This window comes from Nelumbo nucifera, chromosome 1, assembly GCF_055504915.1.
Source record: "Nelumbo nucifera cultivar China Antique chromosome 1, China Antique-T2T, whole genome shotgun sequence".
Lineage (NCBI taxonomy): Eukaryota > Viridiplantae > Streptophyta > Magnoliopsida > Proteales > Nelumbonaceae > Nelumbo > Nelumbo nucifera.
This window is the reverse complement of record NC_142649.1, coordinates 62,729,142-62,751,173: the sequence shown is the minus strand read 5'-3', so window position 1 is coordinate 62,751,173 and position 22,032 is coordinate 62,729,142. Positions and strand designations below refer to the sequence as shown.

At 39.6% G+C, this 22,032-nt stretch overlaps 3 protein-coding genes across 6 annotated transcripts; 2 read left to right on the top strand and 1 right to left on the bottom strand.

Moving 5' to 3' along the window:
* Positions 1-206: 206 nt before the first annotated feature.
* On the bottom strand, positions 207-3,392 carry LOC104594303 (heat shock cognate protein 80-like). The gene is made up of 3 exons (XM_010254542.3): positions 3,255-3,392; positions 2,409-2,550; positions 207-2,279 (listed from the first exon to the last, which is right to left on the bottom strand). The coding sequence occupies exons 1-3, from the start codon at positions 3,375-3,377 to the stop codon at positions 445-447; spliced, it is 2,100 nt and encodes a 699-aa protein (XP_010252844.1). The 5' UTR covers positions 3,378-3,392; the 3' UTR covers positions 207-444.
* Positions 3,393-3,672: 280 nt separating this feature from the next.
* Positions 3,673-12,801, top strand: LOC104594304 (FKBP-like peptidyl-prolyl cis-trans isomerase family protein). 4 transcript variants are annotated; one of them, XM_088896000.1, is made up of 8 exons: positions 3,676-3,883; positions 4,195-4,398; positions 4,536-4,570; positions 5,304-5,385; positions 5,648-5,708; positions 11,659-11,704; positions 12,084-12,154; positions 12,335-12,801. In XM_088896000.1, the coding sequence occupies exons 1-8, from the start codon at positions 3,825-3,827 to the stop codon at positions 12,410-12,412; spliced, it is 636 nt and encodes a 211-aa protein (XP_088752126.1). In that variant the 5' UTR covers positions 3,676-3,824; the 3' UTR covers positions 12,413-12,801. The 4 variants fall into 4 exon arrangements, with proteins under 4 accessions (XP_010252848.1, XP_088752126.1, XP_010252847.1 ...); XM_010254545.3 differs by having other exon boundaries at positions 3,678-3,883; positions 4,210-4,398; positions 5,292-5,385; XM_010254543.3 differs by having other exon boundaries at positions 3,682-3,883; positions 5,292-5,385.
* Positions 12,802-17,664: 4,863 nt separating this feature from the next.
* Positions 17,665-21,625, top strand: LOC104594305 (protein transport protein sft2). The gene is made up of 4 exons (XM_010254547.3): positions 17,665-18,131; positions 20,126-20,393; positions 20,489-20,593; positions 21,324-21,625. Exons 1-4 carry the CDS (start codon positions 17,935-17,937, stop codon positions 21,432-21,434), a joined length of 681 nt encoding a protein of 226 aa, XP_010252849.1. The 5' UTR covers positions 17,665-17,934; the 3' UTR covers positions 21,435-21,625.
* Positions 21,626-22,032: the final 407 nt, after the last annotated feature.

Sequence of the window (22,032 nt, the reverse complement as noted above, 5' to 3'; positions counted from 1 at the left end):
CAATTTGCAAGTCTATCAAATGAACAACAGGTGCACGTGAGGCCCATTACTGCACGTGGTAGGTATTTTGAGAGGGACACACATGGAAGTATATAATATAAGCATCTTAAAAGTTAAAATAAAATGGCCAAAACGCCTTGATGATTAGAGATAATCTAACTACACAATTATATGTAGAAGAAAAGTAGAAATGAGCCAATTTCAAGTTTGCAACGACAAAACAAAACAAAATGTATGTCATCATTAAACTTAAAAAGTGAAGGCCTATGCGCCTAGATTTGTTGCCTATCTCGTAAACTAGAAGAGCTATTAACAAAGCAAAAACAACCACTGGACTGAAGCTCTTCCCAACTCAATTAGAAAGGTTGCAGATTAAAAACATAAAAAAAAAACATTATGAAAAATACTTATAGATTTGAAACTGAATTAGAGAGGTTGCAGATTTCAGTCGACCTCCTCCATCTTGCTACCCTCTGCATCCGCATCTTCAAGAGGGGGCATATCAGTGTCTGCATCAGCTTCACCTCCTTCCTCGTCAATGCTTAGTCCCAGCTTCAACATCCTGTGGATTCTGCTGCCAAACGTATTTGGGTCGTCAAGACTGAAACCTGAAGTAAGAAGAGCAGTCTCAAACAATAATAGAACCAAGTCTTTCACAGACTTGTCATTCTTATCAGCATCAGCCCTCTTCCTGAGCTCTTCCATGATGGGGTTTTCCGGGTTAATTTCCATAGTCTTTTTGCTAGACATGTAGCCAGCCATGCTCGAATCCCTTAGTGCTTGTGCCTTCATGATCCTTTCCATGTTGGCCGTCCATCCATACTCCCCGGTGACCAAACAACAAGGAGAATCCACCACACGATCTGAAACCACAACCTTCTCAACCCTGTCACCTAAGACATCCTTGATTACCTTGCACAGACCCTCAAACTTCTCCTTCAAAGCCTCTTTCTTTTTTTTCTCATCCTCACTTTCATCTAGCTTCAGACCCTCCTTGGTTGCAGAGACAAGCTTCTTCCCTTCAAACTCCTTCAGCTGACCAACAGCATACTCATCAATGGCATCAACCATGAAGAGGACCTCATACCCCTTCTTCTTCAACTTTTCAAGGAATGGAGAGTTCTCAACAGCCTTCTTGCTCTCACCAGTAATGTAGTATATATCATTCTGGCCTTCCTTCATCCTTGTCACATAGTCCTTCAGGCTAGTCATCTCATCTCCACTCTTGGTAGAGTGGTACCTCAGTAACTCAGCAAGTTTTGCCTTGTTCTGTGTGTCCTCATGTATCCCAAGCTTGAGGTTCTTTGAGAAGGCCTCATAGAACTTGTTGTAATCTTCCTTATTCTCAGCAATCTCAAAGAAAAGCTCAATGCACTTCTTTACCAGGTTTTTGCGGATGACCTTGAGGATTTTGTTCTGCTGCAGCATTTCCCTGGAGATGTTCAGGGGAAGATCCTCAGAGTCAACAATGCCTTTCACAAAGCCCAGATACTCTGGCATCAGCTCTTCACAGTTGTCCATGATGAAGACACGTCGAACATAGAGCTTGATGTTGTTAGGCTTCTTCCTGGTGTCAAAGAGATCAAAGGGGGCCCTCTTTGGAACAAACAAGATGGCCTTAAACTCAAGCTGTCCCTCAACTGAAAAGTGCTTAACAGCCAAGTGCTCCTCCCAGTCATTAGTAAGGCTCTTGTAGAATGCAGCATACTCTTCCTTTGTGATCTCTTCAGGTTTCCTCATCCAGATAGGCTTTTGTTTGTTCACTAAGGACCATTCATGAGAAACTTCTTTGACTTTTTTCTTTTTCTTTTCTTCCTTTTCTTTCTCTTCATCTACATCCTCCACTTTTCCTTCCTCATCTTTCTTCTCTTCTTCATCCTCATCATCTGAAACCTCTTTCTCAGTGGTCTTCTCAATCCAGAGGGAGATGGGGTAGCTAATAAACTCTGAGTGTTTCTTGATCAAATCCTTGAGCCGACGCTCCTCAAGGTACTCCAATTGGTCTTCCTTAAGGAAGAGAGTGATCTTCGTACCCCTACCAAGGCTCTCGCCAGAGGCATCCCTGGTGACAGTGAAGGACCCACCAGCCTGAGATTCCCAAACGTATTGTTCATCATCATTGTGCTTCGTTGTAACAATAACCTTCTCAGCAACAAGGTAAGCTGAGTAAAATCCAACACCAAACTGCCCAATCATGCTCACATCAGCACCAGCAGCTAACGCTTCCATGAACTCCTTGGTTCCAGACCTTGCAATGGTACCAAGATTGTTCACCAGATCTGAGCATACATGAAAAGGTCCAAGTAAGCTTATTTCCTTGGGTGGCAGCTAGGGGGGGGGGGGGAGTTGAAGCAAATAAGAATACGCAATGCTTAGATTCAAATAGATCGCCATACACTACCACTCACCAGACTTCGTCATGCCAATGCCACTGTCAATAATGGATATAGTGTTGTTGGTCTTATCAGGAACGATATGGATGAAGAGCTCCGGCTGTGCATCCAGCTTGCTCTTGTCTGTCAAGCTCTCAAACCGAATTTTGTCCAGAGCCTTAATTAATTTTAACAAAAGAACAAAGTCATAAAGCCAATATTACAGCCTCCATAGCAAATTATAAACAAGGAAAGACCTAATCAAGCAGGCTAATCATAGAGCATAAAAAACTAGCATCACACTCCTAAAAGTGTTCAGTGTCCTCCAACCCCTTGTTGTGTGCAACAATATTAAGATCAAGAAAACAGGGTGTACATAAATGCAAACAGGAGAAATTAAATTGGGCGCTCAGCAAACCACAACAATGACAACGAGGATCGTGATATCAGAACTGTGGTAAAATATCCAATTCAAAAGAAAAACAGAAGATTTATTTATGGAAAACGAAATAGCATATAAACAACCAAAAAAGAAACAACAATGAAAACTAAACCAGAGAGATAACATTTCCTTCGGGCAATATGAACACAAAAGAGGATCTATTCTCAGCACACAATTAAATCAGATAAGAAGAAACACGAAGGATAAAATAATAGGGCATCATTTACATTTAACAAAAGAAAAGCTATGTTAAACCTAGATATTGGTAACGCAGATTCCGCGGGCATCCCGCTTCGTTGTAACAGCCAATAAGGGTAACGACGATAACATAAACGAAAATAGAAGTTGGCAACTCGGGATCAAAAAAGCTCATGACAATAAAGTATAAAACATCAGAAAATAATACAGGAAACCCAGAGCAGTAACAGAAAAGCGCTTACATCGGAAGCATTACTGATGAGCTCTCGAAGAAAGATCTCCTTGTTACTATAGAAGGTGTTGATGATCAAACTCAGTAGCTGATTGATCTCAGCCTGAAAGGCGAATGTCTCTGCCTCGGCCATGGTGTGTTGGAGGAAATCGTCTCACGATCTCGAGCAAAAGGGGCAGAGAAAAATGAAAATGAAGGAGAGTAGCAAAAGCAGTCCTAAACTTCGAAGAGGCGTGGTAGGGTTAGAGAGGCCGAAGAAGTGGCCGAACCCTTTACTATATAGCTAGCTACTAGGGTTTCTAGATTCTTCTATTATCTAAATCTCAACAATGAACCGTTACGAGTAGTGGCACGTGAGTTTATACGTGCAGAGCAGCAGAAGTGGAAGTGCATAGAAAGAGTATAAGGCCCCGTTTGGTTCGGTCTGAAATCGGAATCGGAATGGCATTTCCAGTTCTTTCGGTGGTCCATCCTTTATTGCTTTATCCATTAGTTAGTAGTTACGAGTTACGACTGGACCGGGGGTCACTGGACTTCGGCATTTTCTCTCTTCTCTCTCCGGCCCTGAGACAGACTGAAAATGGAAGTTCGTTCGCCACAAACCATTGCCCAGTTCAGATGCGCTCCCACAACTCGAAAGTGAGTACTTCAATTTCAATACCTAATGTTCGTTTTTGCATAAAAATGCAGTTATATAGGGTTTTCCATGTATGGCGTTTTATGTAACTGTTCTGCGTGAATTGATGAAGAAATTTGAGCTGAGTCGGATTAATCGAATACAGAGAAGTTCAGTTTTACTTTTTTTTTTCATTAATTAAACCATGGAATTCATTCCAGTTTTTTATAGGATATGATTTTTTTTTGTTGCGTTTTCTTATTACATGAATCAATATGTGGCAAAATCTCTTCCCTTAAGAGATTTGAATTGAATCATTAAATTTGACCTGTAGAAATTACATATCCAGTTCCATTGCCAATGGTCAGCCCAAGAGAGCCCGGGTTAAGGAGCTACAAGGCAAATTTTCTTCTCTGGCAGTCTCCAGATCATCAAGGAGACTGTTTTTGGAGTTTTTGGGATTCAGTTCTGCCTTTCTACCTGTCTGTCCTGCTCCTGCAGCAGAAATGCTAGATATGAAGGAAGTTGAAGTAATTCGGTGAGAAAATTTTATATGTAGTATTTTAGGTGTAATTCTCAACAGTCAAAGAACTGGTCGAATACGTTAATTTCCTTGTTTTAACAATTGTGACCAGTCTTTATAATCAATGGCTACTTGGAATTTGAAGCATCCAGGACCCTGAAGCTGGCTAGTGGGGTGAGAGTTCAAGGTGAAGATTTCATTTCGTTTCATCATTTTATTTCTCAATGTCAATTTTAAGAAAGGTACTGATTATTTTTGTTTTTCCAATTTCCATATGGTAACCCCTTGGCCCTGGGTTGCCCATTAACTAAGTATTGCTTGTTCCATGTGGCTATTCGTCATTGGTTTTATCTGCTATGTTTTGTCAGTAAGCTTGTACGTACACTAGGATGGCAATTTTTTTATGTTAGTCCAGGCAGGAAAACATTCATGTTTTGTACTCCCCTCCCCCCAAAGGAAAAAAAAGGATCAAAACCTTTAGTTGACATGTGCACAGGTGAAGGTTTATTCACTTTATTATGCTTAGGCAAAATAAAATGACCTGAAATGCAGTCATATGGACCAGGATCAGTAAACATGGCATGATTTATACCTAGGAAAAAACAAAAATGACCGTGTGTAGACTGATAAGAAATCATAGTAACACTACTGCTTCAACATGAAATACAGATGTATATTCAATGGAAATGACATCTCTAGTCTACAACATCAATTGTCATTGAGTTCATTGGTTGAAATAGATCACTGATGAGACTCCAGAAAAATGTGGCTGGACATAATGCTGGATATGAAATTTACACAAAAAATTGAAGCATCCAATACGATAGAGCACCTTTGTAACAGGTACCAAGGTATCATATTTCTAGGTACCATTTTACCACACTAACTATCTGAACTTCCATTTCAAGATATTATTGAAGGGAATGGGCCAGAAGCTCATGAAGGAGATCTTGTTGAAATTAATTATGTCTGTCGACGTTCAAATGGATATTTTGTCCATAGGTAGGGTTTTCTTTTCCTGCTTACATATTTATATCGAACTATTATGTGTATGATCTTATTAAAAGTTAAAATTGTTAACTTTTCTCAAAAAAAAATTCTAGTTACACGAGCTGATGATCTCAAAATATTCAACCAGAGGATGGTGGCTTTGACTTTTATTTCTCGTAGTTACTGATTCCATTTTTTTCTTCCTAAGATCGTGAACTTCTAATTTCTAGCTGAGACTGCTCTCTTCACATCAGTTTGTCATGTTTGAATGTAGCACTGTAGATCAATTCAGTGGAGAAAGCAATCCTGTTACACTTCCTTTGGACAATAAGCAGGTTAGTTGATGATCTGTTCTCATATACTGAAATGCGACCTGAAAGTTTTGGTTTTCCATTATCAATTGTCAATGACCCAAAAGTCCAAAACAAGCATGAATAATGACCTTGGTGCAATTTGATGTAGTTGATTTAAGCTTCAATTCAGCTACTATACTTCCTGTTGCAGTTTTCTATGTCAAAATGTCTAGCTTGATTTTTCATTCTGTTAGAAAAGTTATTTTTACTGCTTTTTTTAACAATTTCAGGAGCATCCACTAAATAAAAAATTGAGCCATCACTTAAATTTAAAATTTCAAATAGCATATTAGTCTTTGATGGAAAAATGTAATTTTTAGTTACCTCAGTTATCCTTGGGTTCTAAATTGTTTATATTTTACTATTCATCAAGTTTTAGGTGGTAGTTATATTTTGCTTAATTGTTTGAGTGTTTCTTTACATTTTTTGTGGGAAAATGGATGCTAGAAAATCTACTAGCTTGGTTGCAAGAAGCTAGAGTTTCTTTTTAACTTCATTTATAGAGTCCTAGAGTGTTTCACTCACATTCTTTCCTCTTGGATTTTAGTCCTAATTTGAAACTAAGCATATAAATAATAGATTTTTAGGATGTCCTAGTTGTATTGGAAATTTTCTTACAGATTAGATGATCTATCTGTACTTGTGATCATTATGTACTAAAACAAAGTATGGATCTGACCTCTTTATTGAGAATAGGTTTTGATGATGCGCATTTTGGCAGCTTCCGGCTGGCTAGTGACTCAGATGCTTGGCTGCATAATCCCTACCTGGAAGGTGGCTTGGGCACCTAGCTGAATGGTTCCTACCTGGAAGGTGGCTTGGACACCTAGTTGAATGGTGACGAGCTGGAGAGGTGGCTCTGATGCCTAGCTGAATGGTGATGAGTTGGAGAGGTGGCTTTGATGTCTAACTGAGTGGTAACGAGCTAGAGAGGTGGCTTTGATGCCTAATTGAGTGGTGACGAGATGGAGAAGTGGCTCTAATGCCTAGCTAAATGGTGGCAAGCTGGAGAGGTGGCTCTAATGCGACCTGCAAGGAAACAATGTCAGAGTGCCCGGCTTGCTTTACTCAGGGTGGGCACTCCGATGCTTAAGTTAGTGAATAAGATATTTTAAGATAGCTAAATGTGAGAGAGCTGGAGAGCTGCGAGAACTAAAAATTGCGCATCTACCTGGATCTCAGGGGCCGATGCCCTTATATAGTTGGGTTGTCGTGGGTCTCGAAAACGCTCCCAAAATCCTCGGCCCACGACGTAGAGGTCCGTTCCGCTTTGGAAGGAGGATAATGTGCCAGTTAATAAGGCTTATCGTTTCCCTCCGATTCGGGCAGGATGAGGATAAGGCCTACAATTACGCGGTGTGATCCCAAAAGGTTCGGAGACAACTAGCAAGCTTCTAGAAAGGTAGGTCGCCAGGTTGGCAATAGAGACAGATCGCCAAGTCGCCAAGTCGGCGATAGAAGTAGATTGCCAGATCAACGGCAGAGGCAGGTCTCTAGGTTGGCAGAAGAAGTAGGTCGCCAGGTCGGCAGTAGAGGCAGGTCACCAGGTCGGCAGCAGAAGTAGGTCACCAGGTCGGCGACAAAGGTAGGTCACCACATCGGCGACAGAGGTAGGTCGTTAGGTCGGCGATAGAAGTAGACCGCCAAGTCGACGGCCGAGGCAGGTCTCTAGGTCGGCGGCAGAAGTAGGTCGCCAGGTCGGCAGTAGAGGTGGGTCGCCAGGTCGGCAGTAGAAGTAGGTCACCAAGTCGGCGGCAGAGGCAGGTCGCCAGCTAGGACCCCATTTTGGCTAAGGCAAGTTGCCGCCTAGGTGATGCTGGGATGTAGTCCAGCTGTTCTGATATGCCATGTGTCATGATGTCAGTGGAGGGCCAAATCTGCCCTCATCAATTGCTCCCCACTCCCAAGCTGAGATCAGCTCAACGAAGGGAGTAGATTCGTGCTTCGTTGTAGGTCCTTTGGCCTGTTACCAACATATTTTAAGGTCGGCTTAGGGTTTCTTGATGCTGAAAGCGGTTTGGCTTCCCCTTGCGATATGTGTGTTGATGTTGGAATTTAAATAGCGGGTCGGTGTCACGGCTGCACTGTGTCAGTCCTCTAAGGTGTTGGTCGTCCACTTCTACGATAAGCCACAAGGAGCTCAACTTGCGGCGGCAGCTTTACTAACTGCAGTTTGCTAGTTCGCATGGGAACCTTGAAAGGCTCAACCCGTAAGGGCGACTGCAGTCTGTTAGCCTCCGACTCCTGCGGGAGCCATGGAAGGCTCGACCTGTAGGGGCGACCTCACAAACAAGGCTCGTTCGGGCTGATTATGTGTGTCGCTAGGTCGGCGGAAGTAGGTCGCCATCTCGGCGGTAGAGGCAGATCGCTAGGTCGGTGGGAGTAGGTCTCCAGGTCGCCAAGTCGTCGGAATTTTGACAGTCTAGTTTTGCTCTCAGCACCTCGGCCTACAAACACCTCATCACCTCAGCAAGATTGACTTGCAAGGGCGGCTCCACAACTTGCTGGTCATCAACTCCCATGTAAAGCATGGAGGGCTCAATCTGCGGAGCGACCTCATAGTTTGTTGGCTATCAACTCCCACGAGAACCACGGAGGGCTCAAGCTGTGGGGTGGCCTCACATTCTATTGGCTGTCAATTCTCGCAGAGAGCACGTAGAGCTCGACATATGGGAGTGGCCTCACAATTGGGGATATTCTGTCCGGGCAAGACTACAAGAACTCGTTTGGGTTAATCATTTTGCTTCTGCCCCCCTAGGGGGTTCTTTCGATCAAGCGCTATTGTTGTTGCTTGAAGATGTTATTACTTGAGGCTCAAGAATCGGGTGAGAACATAGCCTTTTGTAGCGTTTCCAACCGACGGCGCCAATTGATGATGCGCATTTTGGCAGCTCCCGGCTGGCTAGTAACTCAGATGCCTGACTGAATAATCCCTACCTGGAAGGTGGCTTGGACGCCTAGCTGAATGGTTCCTACCTGGAAGGTAGCTTGGACGCCTAGTTGAATGGTGACGAGCTGGAGAGGTGGCTTTGATGCCTAATTGAGTGGTGACGAGCTGGAGAGGTGGCTCTGATGCCTAGCTAAATGGTGACAAGCTGGAGAGGTGACTCTAATGCGACCTGCAAGGAAACAGTGAAAGAGTGCCCGGGTTGCTTTACCCGGGGTGGGCACTCCGATGCTTAAGTTAGCGAATCGGAGATTTAAGATAGCTAAATGTGAGAGAGCTGGAGAGCTGCGAGAACTAAAAATTGTGCATCTACCTAGGTCTCAGGGGCTGATACCCTTATATAGTTGGGCTGCCGTGGGTTTTGCGAAACGCTCCCAGAATCCTCGGCCCACGACGTAGAGGTCCATTCCGCTTTGGAAGGAGGATAACGTGCCTGTTAATAAGGCTTACTGTTTCCCTCCGATTCGAGCGGGATGAGGATAAAGCCTACAGTTACGCAGCATGATCCCGAAAGGTTCGGAGACAACTAGCAAGCTTCTAGAAGGTAGGTCACCAGGTTGGCGATAAAGGCAGGTCGCCAGGTCGCCAGGTCGGCGATAAAGGCAGATCGCCAAGTCGCCAGGTCGGCGATAGAAGTAGATCGCCAAGTCAACGGCAAAGGCAGGTCTCTAGGTCGGTAGCAAAAGTAGGTCACCAGGTCGGCGACAGAGGCAGGTCGCTAGGTCGCAATGTCGGCGGCAGAGGTAGGTCGCTAGGTCGGTGATAAAAGTAGATCGCCAGGTCGACGGCTGAGGTAGGTCTCTAGGTCGGCGGCAGAAGCAGGTCTCCAGGTCGGCAGTAGAAGTAGGTCACCGGGTCGGCGGCAGAGGCAGGTCGCCAGCTGGGACCCCATTTTGGCTAAGGCAAGTTGTTGCCTAGGTGATGCTAGGATGTAGTCCAGCTGTTTTGATATGCCATGTGTCATGATGTCAGTGGAGGGCCAAATCTGCCCTCATCAGGTTTGATGACTTGTGCCCTTATTATCTCTGTATTAAGATTTATGGTAAAAAAAGTACTATTTTTAGGGTAAAATATAGAAACCTCCCCTATAGTTTCATTTTAACAAATACCTCTCCTGAACTTTTGAGAAACTTGACAAAAACCTCCTTTCATCACCTTCCCAGACAGAAAATGTTAGACTGGTGTACCAGTTTTACTGAAATGACCATGTTTTAATTTGACAAAAGCCTCCTTTAACGGTCATCTTCTAACGTTTTTGTCGAGTTAAAATAGCGTTATTTCAGTAATTTTGTATGCAAAATAATTTATAAAAGGGTAGAATGGGTATTTGGAAAAAAGGGAGGTTTTTGTCGAGTTTCTCAAAAGCAAGGTTTTCAAAACTAGACCAGACCGGAAAAACTGGGATCTCATCAGGTGACTGGTTCTGTTTTACCCCAGAACTGTTATTTCGCCAAAAACCGTTGATTTGGTCAGCAAACTGCTGACTCGGGCGGTTGAACCGTTCGAACCGTCAACGGTTTTGGCCGTTTTATTTTTATTTTATTTTTTTGTCACAACAGACCATCCATTCGATTCAAACGGTCGGACTGTCCGACCTGGGAACTGGACCCCTGACCAGTTCGTTGTCCGGTTCGGTTTTAAAAACCTTGCTCAAAAGTTCAGGGAGGTATTTGTTAAAATGAAACTATAGGGGAGGTTTTATGATTGTCAGAAACTATAGGGGAGGTTTTTATGATTGTCAGAAACTTCAGGGGTGGTTTTTGTATTTTACCCTTTTTTTTAATTTGAATCCAGGACATGGAATTTCTAACTTTTTATATATCAGAAAGCATTTTAGAAATTAGAATATTTTTACTTATTTCTGTTAAAGTCTAAAGTAAATTTAAAATACTTTGTAATTTTTGTAAAGCAGTAGAGCAGCTAACTTTAGAGTCTTTGTGAAGTGGTTGTCTAGCTCCATTAACCAACTAATAATGATGGTGATCATTTTTTTAATTTCATGGACGTCATTGTTATTGGTGACATTACCTTCCTATGTGATAGCAGAGGAACAACATGGAACCAGCAGTCCACAGGTAAGAGGAAAGAAAAGTTAGCGGGTGGTATATACAGATATTACAGATATTACAGATATGATGATTGTTAGTATGTTAGCAGGCTCATCTAGTCCAGGCTGTCTTGCTAAGTTTGTATATATGTTTTTGTATGTGTATGTTTGTGGGTGGGGGTGCTGTGGGAGCAGGACTGTTAGTCAGGTTGTTTAGCAAAGAATGTTGAAGGATCTATTAATCTTTGAAGTGGCAAAGTGATTTAAAGCCTGAAATTCTCCCACTGTTTCCTTTCACTATCCTCTGTTAATGAGGTAGATTTGATCCCAGCATGCACCGTTCCTAGGACACCTGCATGCCAAGTTGGACTGGATCGACCTAGAACCCAAACTGAAGTGCCAAACTGCCACTCTCCACCCTAACCCAGCCAACTTAATGTCATTACTAAGTGCATATAGTCCAGGTTGGTTTGGATCGAACTATAATCCAAACTAAATACTAGACACTCTTTAACTAATCTAACTTGTTAAAACAGAATGCCTGATTTTTGGGTCTGACACAAGGTGCTCACATGGCTGTTTAGCTGCATGAAATGTTGCAATCACCCGGACTTACTCAGTAATGTATTAGCAAAACTTGTTGGGATTGGCACCAAGCTTCCAATAAAAAAAGGAAAAAAACTTGTTGGGAATGGTTGTAAGGATAGCAATGGGTTTATTACCCAAGTACCTGGCATACCTGCCACCCTGATTACCAGGATTTATAGTGGGTGAAATCTTTTCTGTGTATTGTACATCAGTATACATCCTTTCATGTACTCTCCAGCTTTTATATTATGATATACAATCCTCTCATCTAGAAAATCAATTCTACAACTTTACATTAGTTTAAGATCACACTTAAAGTTCTAATAATTTATATTGCCCTATTTTAACAGATAATAGAGGGCCTGAAGGAGGTCTTGATTGGCATGAGGGTTGGAGGTAAGATTTATAGCTATATATCTCATAGCATTCAGTATCATACTACTAGCTAACATCTTAGTGGTGCATAGCTCTGAGGTTGCTTATATATTGCTACCTTGTCTTCCAACCAAGGGGTGCTTATTGGTGTGGGTCAGTGGCATATCTGCCAATTGCAGTTAGAGAGGAGTGCCGTGAATATACTTCATATATTCCTTTCCTACCAGACAAACAATTTTTTACAATTAAATGAAACCGAAGAGTCAAGGACTAAAATAACTGTTCTTCAGAAGACCTGTTCATTTCAAAAACCTTAAGAGCTATTATTTTTTATATACATATACCTTTTCTTCATTAGGAATTACTTATACGACTTAATCTTTTATGGTTTACTTTGCAGGGAAGAGAAGAGCATTAATACCTCCTACTGTTGGATACATAAATGAAAACTTGAAACCAATCCCTGATGAGGTTTTGTCCTTTCTGTCTTGTTTCTCATTAATCTGTAGTCTTCTAGTGGTAGCCCTTAATGGCTACCAGTAATATCTGCATTCATTAGATCAACAAAAAGCCACTGTATATAACAATGAAAAGGCACTGATTTGCCATAAATAATACTAATTTGTTCTGTATTATGGTTGTTGATTGTAGTTTGGTCCTCGACGTAGCCTTCTTTCTCATGCAAATGAACCTTTGGTATTTGAGGTACAGCTTCTGAAGGTGCTATGAGCTTATACCAGTATTACAATCAGAGTTGGCTTTTGTAAGATATGTTTACATAGTTCTGAGTTATTTATCAAATCCTAGAAAGAAGCCAAAAATGTTGAGATTGTTCTTTAAGAAGCTTAATGTCATTTCTTTGAGGTCCTGAAGTTCCAGTCGGAAGTGTATATCTCTGTCTTTTTCCCATCTAAAGCATTGCGCAGTCATGTTTTATTATCAGAGTTGCTTTGTTTCCTGTAATTTTGTAATTGTAACCACCTTGAAAAGGTATTCATTTCAGTACCGTCAACATTTTTAGACTGCTCCATGCTTCAGGATTTTCTGCAGAGTTTTTCCCATACATTTAGGAAACCACCATATAATATGATCTGTGTGGACATTTTTTCTTCTCTCCATATGGAAAACTTCAATATGTCTCGATGGTTTCCTTCATTCTCATACAAGATTATATTAATCTTCCACTGCTAATAAAAGCTGTGTGGCCATTTATTTCAGTACTATCTAACATATTTATTCTTCTCTTTTTCCTAACTCTGATTATCAGAGTTGTTTTGTTTCCTGCTAAATTCAGCACTCAATAAAAATGGAATGTTCCTTGTGTGATCAAACCAGATCATGCCAAATATGTCACCAACCAAGATAACCAAGTTTTACAAAACTAGACCTTGACCCGAGATTCGAGGATTCGACCTACATATTTATCAGGGTTCATCCCTTTTATTGATTAGAGTGAGTGCGTCGATAGGCATTTTGAGCCCTTACACAAACATTTAGTCAACGTGTTTGATTAGTCCTACAACCACCTATAAATTTCTTATCTCTATCATAAGAAAGGGTACTTTTGTACTAATTTAGACTTGGTTAATAATGGTTAGCATTTGGTCTCATGTGTTCATTAAAAATATAAATCTGTTCATCAAAAAGAAAAAAGAAAAAAAAAAAGAATCTCATGACCTAAATTGGCCTTAATCAGTTGTTTGATGACATCAGATTCAGTCGTCACAAGACCATGCTCATATTATACTCACTTGTGTATTGGGAATATCTTTCAATGAATAATATATAAGCTGCGCCACTCTTCATGTATATTCTCTCTCTCTCCCTCACTCCCCTCACCCCAATGATGGTTGGCTTCTTCAATGGCCATCCATATTCATTCTCCCCCCCCCCCCAATCCACTCATAAAAAATTCTTGGCTGTGAATATGGTGTGAGCATGGTCTTGTGAGGATTGAATCCAAGTTCCTATTTGATTTTCTTCTCTCCAAGTATGCAAATGGTTTGTATTTGAATTGGTCACTAGGCATCCCACTTGGGGGTGGCAATTTTTCACCCAACCCGTCGAACCCACCCATTTACTTGGTGGGTTGGAAATGGGTTGATCATCCATTATTAATTATTGACTAAAATTAGTTTTGTCTCAAATCAGCACACTTCAAATCCAAATGAACTAGACCCGAGTCCGGACTAGCTCAACTTGGTCTAAATATGAACAAACCTGATCACCTCAGTTCGGTTCATTTGGATCGGTCAGCCTAGTCTGAACCTCAACCTGACCCAAAGTAGGCCGATACAGTCAACTTGAATCCAAAACAGTCCAGACATGATGGTTCAGTTTGACCTGACCTAAAATTCGCCCACTTGCTTTGGCTTGATTTGGATCGTCCGACCTGGCTTGTATTTGTACAACCTGACCCGAATCTGGACAAGTCTAATTTACTTCCCTTGACCCACTTCGGGCCAGTCAGTTTGGTCTCAAACCCGTGCACAAAACCTGATATGGGCTGGTCCAAGTCAATTCACCATTGATTGAACTAGTCTAGTCTGGTTCGACTGGGTTGATCTGAATCCAAATGGTCCAACAACTCTTGATGTGATTAGCTCAAAGACAATCCAATTAGATATGGGCTGGTCCAAGTCAATTCACCATTGATTGAACTAGTCTAGTCTGGTCCGACTGGATTGATTTGAATCCAAATGGTCCAACAACTCTTGATGTGATTAGCTCAAAGACAATCCAATTAGATAGTTCAAGTTGGTCTGGCCGGTTTGAACATAAGTAGTTCAGTCAAACCCAAAACCCAAACATAGTCAAATGGCTTCGCTGCTTGTGTAAAAATAACATGCATGTAATGTGATTTGAACCTTCACCTCTTGTGTAAATAGCAACTACTATTACCATCAAGCGATGACCAACTTATTTTTCAAGAGAGAGTTAGTTTTTTTTTTTTAAGTACATAAATATAAGATTAATGGGTTTGGGCAGATTGGATTGGGTCAAAATGGGTTAGGGTTGAACCTAACCCATTTAATTTTATATAATTGGGTCATTAATGAATTGGTGGGTTAGTGGGTTGGGTTGAAGCTCAACCCAAACCAAACCCAACCTAACCCACCCAATTGCCACTGCTAATCCCACCCTAGTCATTTTCCTAGAGTGGAAAAAGGCCTCGACAGTTTCCTTAATCGATTCCTCAATTATTATCTTGTATTTAAAAAAAAAAAAGTATTTAGCCCATCAGGTCTAGGTATATTCATGTACCACTTTCTAATGGATAAAAACGTACTAGCTATATTATAGCATGGCGCAAGGTTCAAAATATTGATACGCCCAATACATCGGTAGAGGCATATCGGGTAGTATTGATAGTTTTTTTTTTTCAAATCTGCTTCAGAGGGATTGGTTTAATGTCCATCTACCCCCTGAACCAGTGAAAACTCCCAACAAACAGCCCTAGAGGGCGCGTATCGGTATTTTGAACCTTGGTGTGGAATGGAGCGAAGCTACTTCTATATTACCTAAAAATGTTATTTTGTTCTACTTCTATCAGATATAACGAGGTGTTTTGAAAATTTGTAATGGTGGTTGTAGGCTTCAAAACATTATGCATCATGCCCTAAGTTCAAATCTTTCAACATGTTTTGAAATTTCAATGAATACTTAAGGGTAGGGTAAAGGAATCATTTATGCATTCCCTCAAATATGACATGCTGTATAATGTATTCTGATAAGGGAGTTTCAAGTCTTTCAACAAATGATAGGGGAGGATTTTTTAGTATTTATAAAAAAGAAAATTGTAGATTAGTACCTTATACTTTGGGTATAGTCTCGCTTTAGTCCCCAAACTTTAAAATATGTCAATTCAGTATCTAAACTTTCAAAATGTGCCAGCTTAGTACTTATCATTAACAACTATTAGTTATGTGCATCACATGATGTTATGTGATACACATGAAACAAAACTACCCTTCAAAATGTGTATTACATAACATCATGTGCAGTTAAAAACTTTTGAAAATATCAAAATTACCCTTCAAAATAAAATAATGTTCATTATTTTCTTCTTCAATAAGATGAAACAAAGGTATAAGTTTTGCAAGAAAATGGTAATGCTTGCAGTCATTTAGCCAAGGCATGGGAGTGGGAACACATTAGATAAAGAGAGAAGAGAGAAAGAATAGCAATGGTTTAGACTTCTCAAGAAAAGTATTTAGATGATTGATAAAGAAAATTAGATGACACCCTAGGCATTTAGTTGGCAAGTTTTTGGAAATTTAGGTATTCGTTGGTATGTTTTGAAGTTGTGGGACCAAAATAAAATTAAGCCAAAGTAAAAAGTACTAATTTGTAATTTTCCCTTATAAAAATCTTACCATGAAATCGCCATTTCTTACCCATTAATAAAAATAAGAATGGTTCAATGTTATCGTTATCGTCAAAGGACCCTGATTTTATTATTCCATTTATACCCCTGTCATTAGAATGTATTTCTATCTTATATCTTTTATATATATATTCAAGGGATAGGGGTGGTCTCCCCTTTTGCCATTGGTTTCAGGTCGATGGCTCGAACAAATGGCTTATTCTGACAATAAAATTACAAGCAAAAAATTATAAAACCATTATGGCCACCAGTTTTCGGGTTGACGATTCGAATGGACAGCCTGTTTTAATAACAAAAATTATAGGGAAAAAATTGAGAGTGTAAGGTCCATTAAGCAATATCATACGTGTTATGTCATTCGAGTGCGTGACTCATACGACCCAAAAACGGAACCATTCTGGCCACCAGTTTTTGGGTCGACTTCAACCGTTTGGGTCAAATGGACAACCCGTTCTATCAATACAAATTAAAAAAAATAAAAAATGACCAAAACCATTGAACGGGTCGATGGTTCGACCGCTCAGGTCAATGGGTTGTTGACCGATTCAATGGTTTTTTGCCAGAGACTTGGATTGATGTAAAACGGAACTGGTTGCTTGGATGATTCCCAATTAAAAAAAAAAAGTGGCAGTTCGATCATCCGATTCGAACGGATGGCCCGTTCTGGTAACAAAAATTACAGGAAAAAAATTGAGTGTGTGAGGTCTATTAAGTAGTACCATACGTGTTATGTCATTTGAGCATGTGACTCATATGAACTAAAAACGGAACCGTTCTGGCCACCAATTTTTGGGTTGACAGTTTGACCGTCCAGTTTGAACGGACAACCCGTTCTAACAACAAAAATTAAAAAAAAAATAAAAGAAAAACAACCAAAAACCATTGAATGAGTCAACGGGTTGATGGTTCGATCGCTCGAGTCAATGGGTCATTGATTAGTTCAACAGTTTTTGGCCAGGGATCGGGACTGGGATAAAACGGAACTGGTTGCCTAGGCTGAAATGTTTAGCTCCATCTCAAAGTGGAACTTTGGACTCGATTTTCTGATTTTTTTTTCCTTGGCTTTTCTAGTTTAGTAGATTTACCACCATTTTTTTTTTTTTTTGTGTTTAAGGTCACTTTGGATTTATCTTTCAAGGTTTTGGAATCCCTTGCAATGTCCCCATGGCTATGACTACAAAGTTATTTCATCTAATTATTGACATCTAGAAAAAAACGACCCAGAAATGGAACTGTTCTAACCACTGGTTTCTAAATTGATGGTTCGATCGTCCGATTCAAACGGATGGCCTGTTCTAACATAAAAAAATGGCCAAAAAACGTTAAATGGATCAATGGTTTGATCACTTGAGTCAACGAATTATTAAGTGATTCAACGATTTTTTGCCAAGAATTGGATTTGGGGTAAATGGAACCGAGTGCTATTGTCTGAATTAATTAGAAGTTCTCGATGCTATCACTGTATGATCGTATTTTTTATATGAGATACTTTGTTCAAACAATATTTAAAAAACGAGTATATGCTGATGTCATTTAAATTTTTATACGACTTTCAAGAATGCTTATAATTACAAGTTTTTTTTGTTAAGAAACCATTGTATTTTATAATGTAGCAAATAGAAATTGCAATTTTGTTAAGTCAGGGCCCTCCGCTAGTTGTAGAAAAAAGACATTCCTTCACGTTCAATTGTAAATTCCCAAAATTAAAATTAAACTTCCGACCGACAGTTCAACAGGACGCCATAGATGGCAGAAAGTAGGAAGAGGCATCAGCCAACTTATACGGGTTAAAGTAATTCCGATTGCTGCTGCTTTCCGGTCCGAAATCGAGGATTCGTTTCCGTCATCGTTTAGTCATCAAGTTATGCAGAAAACCGCTCAAGCTTGGTTCATGGGGGGGCCGAGTGGCACCGATCAGCAGAAACCCTCGTCTCTGCTCGCTGATTGGAACTCTTATGCAGCCTCCAAAGCTTCGGAAGACAGCGGATCGTCTAATCTAGGTTTCGATCTCGAGGCCGCAGTCAGGACTGCCAATGATAAGGTCACTGGGACTTTCAACGTGTAAGCGCGACTCTGAAACTGCTGCTCAGATATTAGGTTTTCAGTTTATCATTCCCTTACCCACCGTCTTATACTGATACATGGTATCAGAGGGGCCTCATCCTGGTCTCCTTTTGTCTCCATGGCCACTAACACTTCGACCTCTTCTGCTTCTTCTTCTTCCCCCCTGTTGTACCCAATCTCCATCTTTTCTTGTTTTCTTTTAATCTGGGCTGATGCTTACCTTGTTCGTCTTAGAATTCAAGGTAGATCAAGATGTACACTCTCCATTTTTGTCTTGCTAGATAATTCATAATTGTTATTCACTTATTTGAACCGCCGGATACGAGGGCTGAACTGGTAGAAGATAGCAGATTTGGTCCTGGTGAATTGATTAGTCTTGTTTTTCCATGAGACTCACATTTCATAAAGCAGTGCATACTGTTGGTATGTTAGGTTTGGAAGTGAATACGGGTTAGGAGCAGGACAGGATGATGCCTGAATATACTTCCTTATGTAAATGTTATCATATTTTTGAAAGTTAAATCTTTATATGTCTGTATTCTAGATTTAATGTGGTACAAGCATTCTCTAAGAGATCAAAGTGGTAATGACATTTGGTCGGTTAATGAAGGGAAGATTACGCACCTATTAAAAAAGGGAAGATTAAGCATCAAGCAAAGAGTAAACATCTAATCATACTATAATATTTTTTTTAAAAGCTCAAGCCTGAGAATGTATATGAATAATTTCTTGCTTCAGAATAATGTCCTTGCATTATTCAAAGCCTTCTGCTTGAAATACTTTTGAGATTATAATCTGGTTTAACTAGGTTAGCTGCCTATTGATCGTAAAAATTAAAAACCAAGCTTGTTGCCTGTCTCGGCTTAGCTATATGTAGCATCCACTTAAGACTGCACGTGTTGGTTTCCCTCATTCTTCCTTTTCTATGAATTTCTGTCATTTGTTACAAGGATCATTCTTTGGTATAACAGAATGTCTATGCCCACTTGTTTGCACAGATTGGTGTAACATCTGCAGGTGTGGGAAGAGATGAGATGTATGCTATTCTTTATTATTATTATTCAAAAGATAACTGTGTAAAAAGATAGAATAAGACAATGGAATAAAGTTGCAAATAGTATTCAATTGTCTGAATTTGAACTCGAATTTGATATGTTTATAATTGGATCAAATATGGATCAACCCCTGTCTAATCCAACATAATGCAATTAGAATTGGTTGAAATATTTCATGACAATATAAAATATCAAAAAATATTTCATGACAATATACTTAAAGTTTATATTGTATCTATTAGTAATGTTGGTTTGATGTTGTGTTTTAATTAGGGAATGTTTGGTACCGTAGTGTTGTGTTCATCTTTAACCTTCCATGTAAGCACCATTCAGGTGTTTTGACTTTCCCATACTAGAATCATGATCGTAAAAATTACATGTTTGAGTCTGTAATAAACAATTGTGCATTGAATTATGGTCAGAACAGCTTAGCTTTTCAAACTCAAATGCCATAAATCAAGTACAAATTTTGAAACTTCAACCCACCATGATACTAAACACCATTTGAACTGTAATAGGTTCAAGTTTCATACAAGTAATTTTCAATTCATTCATGAATTGAAATATTTTGATCATTTCTAGTTTAATTTATGTATACTATTCAATATCCAATTGCAAATTTGAATATAAACAAATCAAATTTGTATCTACCTACCCAATATTTGCAGCCCTGTAACAGAATAGGTAATGATAGAAAAAAAATACTAAGATTTTGGAATAGGATTTATGCACCCAAACTGTTGGGATGACTAAAAAACTTTTCCTCTCAGGCCTGCTTTGATCTTCATTTTTTGAGACAGTAACAGAATTTCAATAGATCTTCTTTCTCCTGGAAGTTTGAATACTATAAGTTGGAGTTTCGTGCATTAGTTTGTTAGCTAATCTGATTGTTGCCATGGGAATGCAGGCTGAATTTTCTTTGTTTGATACTTTCAGGGTTTCAAAAGGAGTGAGAGATTTGCCTGGGAGCTTTCAGTCTGCTACTAGCAATGTCCCTTCTGGAAAATCTCTCATGTATTTTGGTTTACTGTTGGCAACTGGAGTATTTTTCATTTTCATTGCTTTCACCATGTTCCTCCCAGTTATGGTGCTGATGCCTCAGAAATTTGCCATCTGCTTTACTCTTGGTTGTGCCCTCATCATTGGGTCATTTTTTGCTCTGAAAGGTCCAAGGAATCAGCTTTCACACATGTCATCAAAAGAGGTATCTTATCTTGGTGTCTTCTCTATCCAGACATATTTGGGTAATTTGGTTTAATTCAAGTATAATATTAATCTGGTTTTACATTATCCCCCCAGAGGCTGCCCTTTACACTGGTATTCATTGGCAGTATGGTTGGTACCATCTATGTTTCTATGGTGCTTCACAGTTACATTCTATCCGTCCTCTTTTCTGTGTTACAGGTATTAAATCCATCTCTTTCCATTTTATGCATTCAAATCTTTAGCATTTCTTTTCTTTAATATTAATTGATGATTATGTTCATGCTAGTGTGAGTTTAAAGGAAAAATTTGAGAAGTTTGTTTGTGTATAAAATTTGTGTTTTATCCATGGTACCATTTTTACAACTTTGCTGTCACTTATACTTGTATCTTTTATTTTCCTTTGCTATCTCAATCTCTCCCACATTTCACTGCCTTTTTTGATCATTAATACCAAGATGGACTTGTGCATGATTTGTGAAAGACAAAACTCCCATAATCAAAGGGTAGACAGAGAGAGATGACTACATGGCCATTAGCTGACCAAATAGATAGCAATAATTAAAAAAATCTTATAACTACACATTGGGTCTAGAGCCCCTCATTACAGTTTTATAACTGTCTTTGCATTGTTTAATTTTTACCCCTCAGCAATGACCTATTCTAAAAAAAAAAATTCTGTACCCTTGTTCTGAAGGGAAAAGAAGATTATATTTTAGTAATACGGTAAACTACGTATGCACTTCCTAGGGTTTCCAATAATAACAGAACATCACCCCATGTTACTGAAATTACAGTTCGGTAGATGGTAGTTTTAGAAACCTGAAGGTGGGTATTTGTTATTATTGGAGACCTAGTGTAGGACATCTCTAATTTTTGCTTAGTGTATTCTGACCTAATGTGGAACTTGATCATTTCTAATTTTGGCTAGGTCGTTGCACTTTCCTATTATGCTATTTCTTACTTCCCTGGAGGATCTGCTGGATTGAAGTTTCTTTCTTCGACTCTTGCATCTTCAATATTGAAATGTTTTGGCAGGTGATGTTATTCTGAGGTGCCTTTGCTGAATACCAGCTACCTTCTTCCTACTAACCCTGTAAAAGCAAAGGAACATAATTTTAAAAAATCGGTTTCTGAATCTGTGGGGGATGGAAAAGTTGAAGGTCAAATACTTGATGGTTTGCAATTTGGTTTCCCGAATCTACATGAATGCACATCCCAAGGTTCAAAATATTTGTATCACAGATAATACCACAGCTTTTAGAGGCATCAGGATACATTTTAGAATTGCATGCATACAATTGGAAAAATTAAGATATACATTGATACATTAGAGAAACTTACATAAATCCAAATGTATCCCATAAATCCTGTGTATTGGACCGATATAAGTGCATATCGGCCCATACTGCATTGTATCGGCCAATACGCACTGATACCAATCGATACACATCATCAATTAAAAATGCAAACATTGCTAATAGCATGATTTGAACCTAGAACACCGCGCACATGGCGTTGAAAGCCTTAAACTATCCGTCAAACCATTTGGCCATGCCATGTTTTGTGATATTTAACGAAATAATACAATTTTTATTAATATCTATCCAAATAAATAATCAATATTTATGTTTAACAAC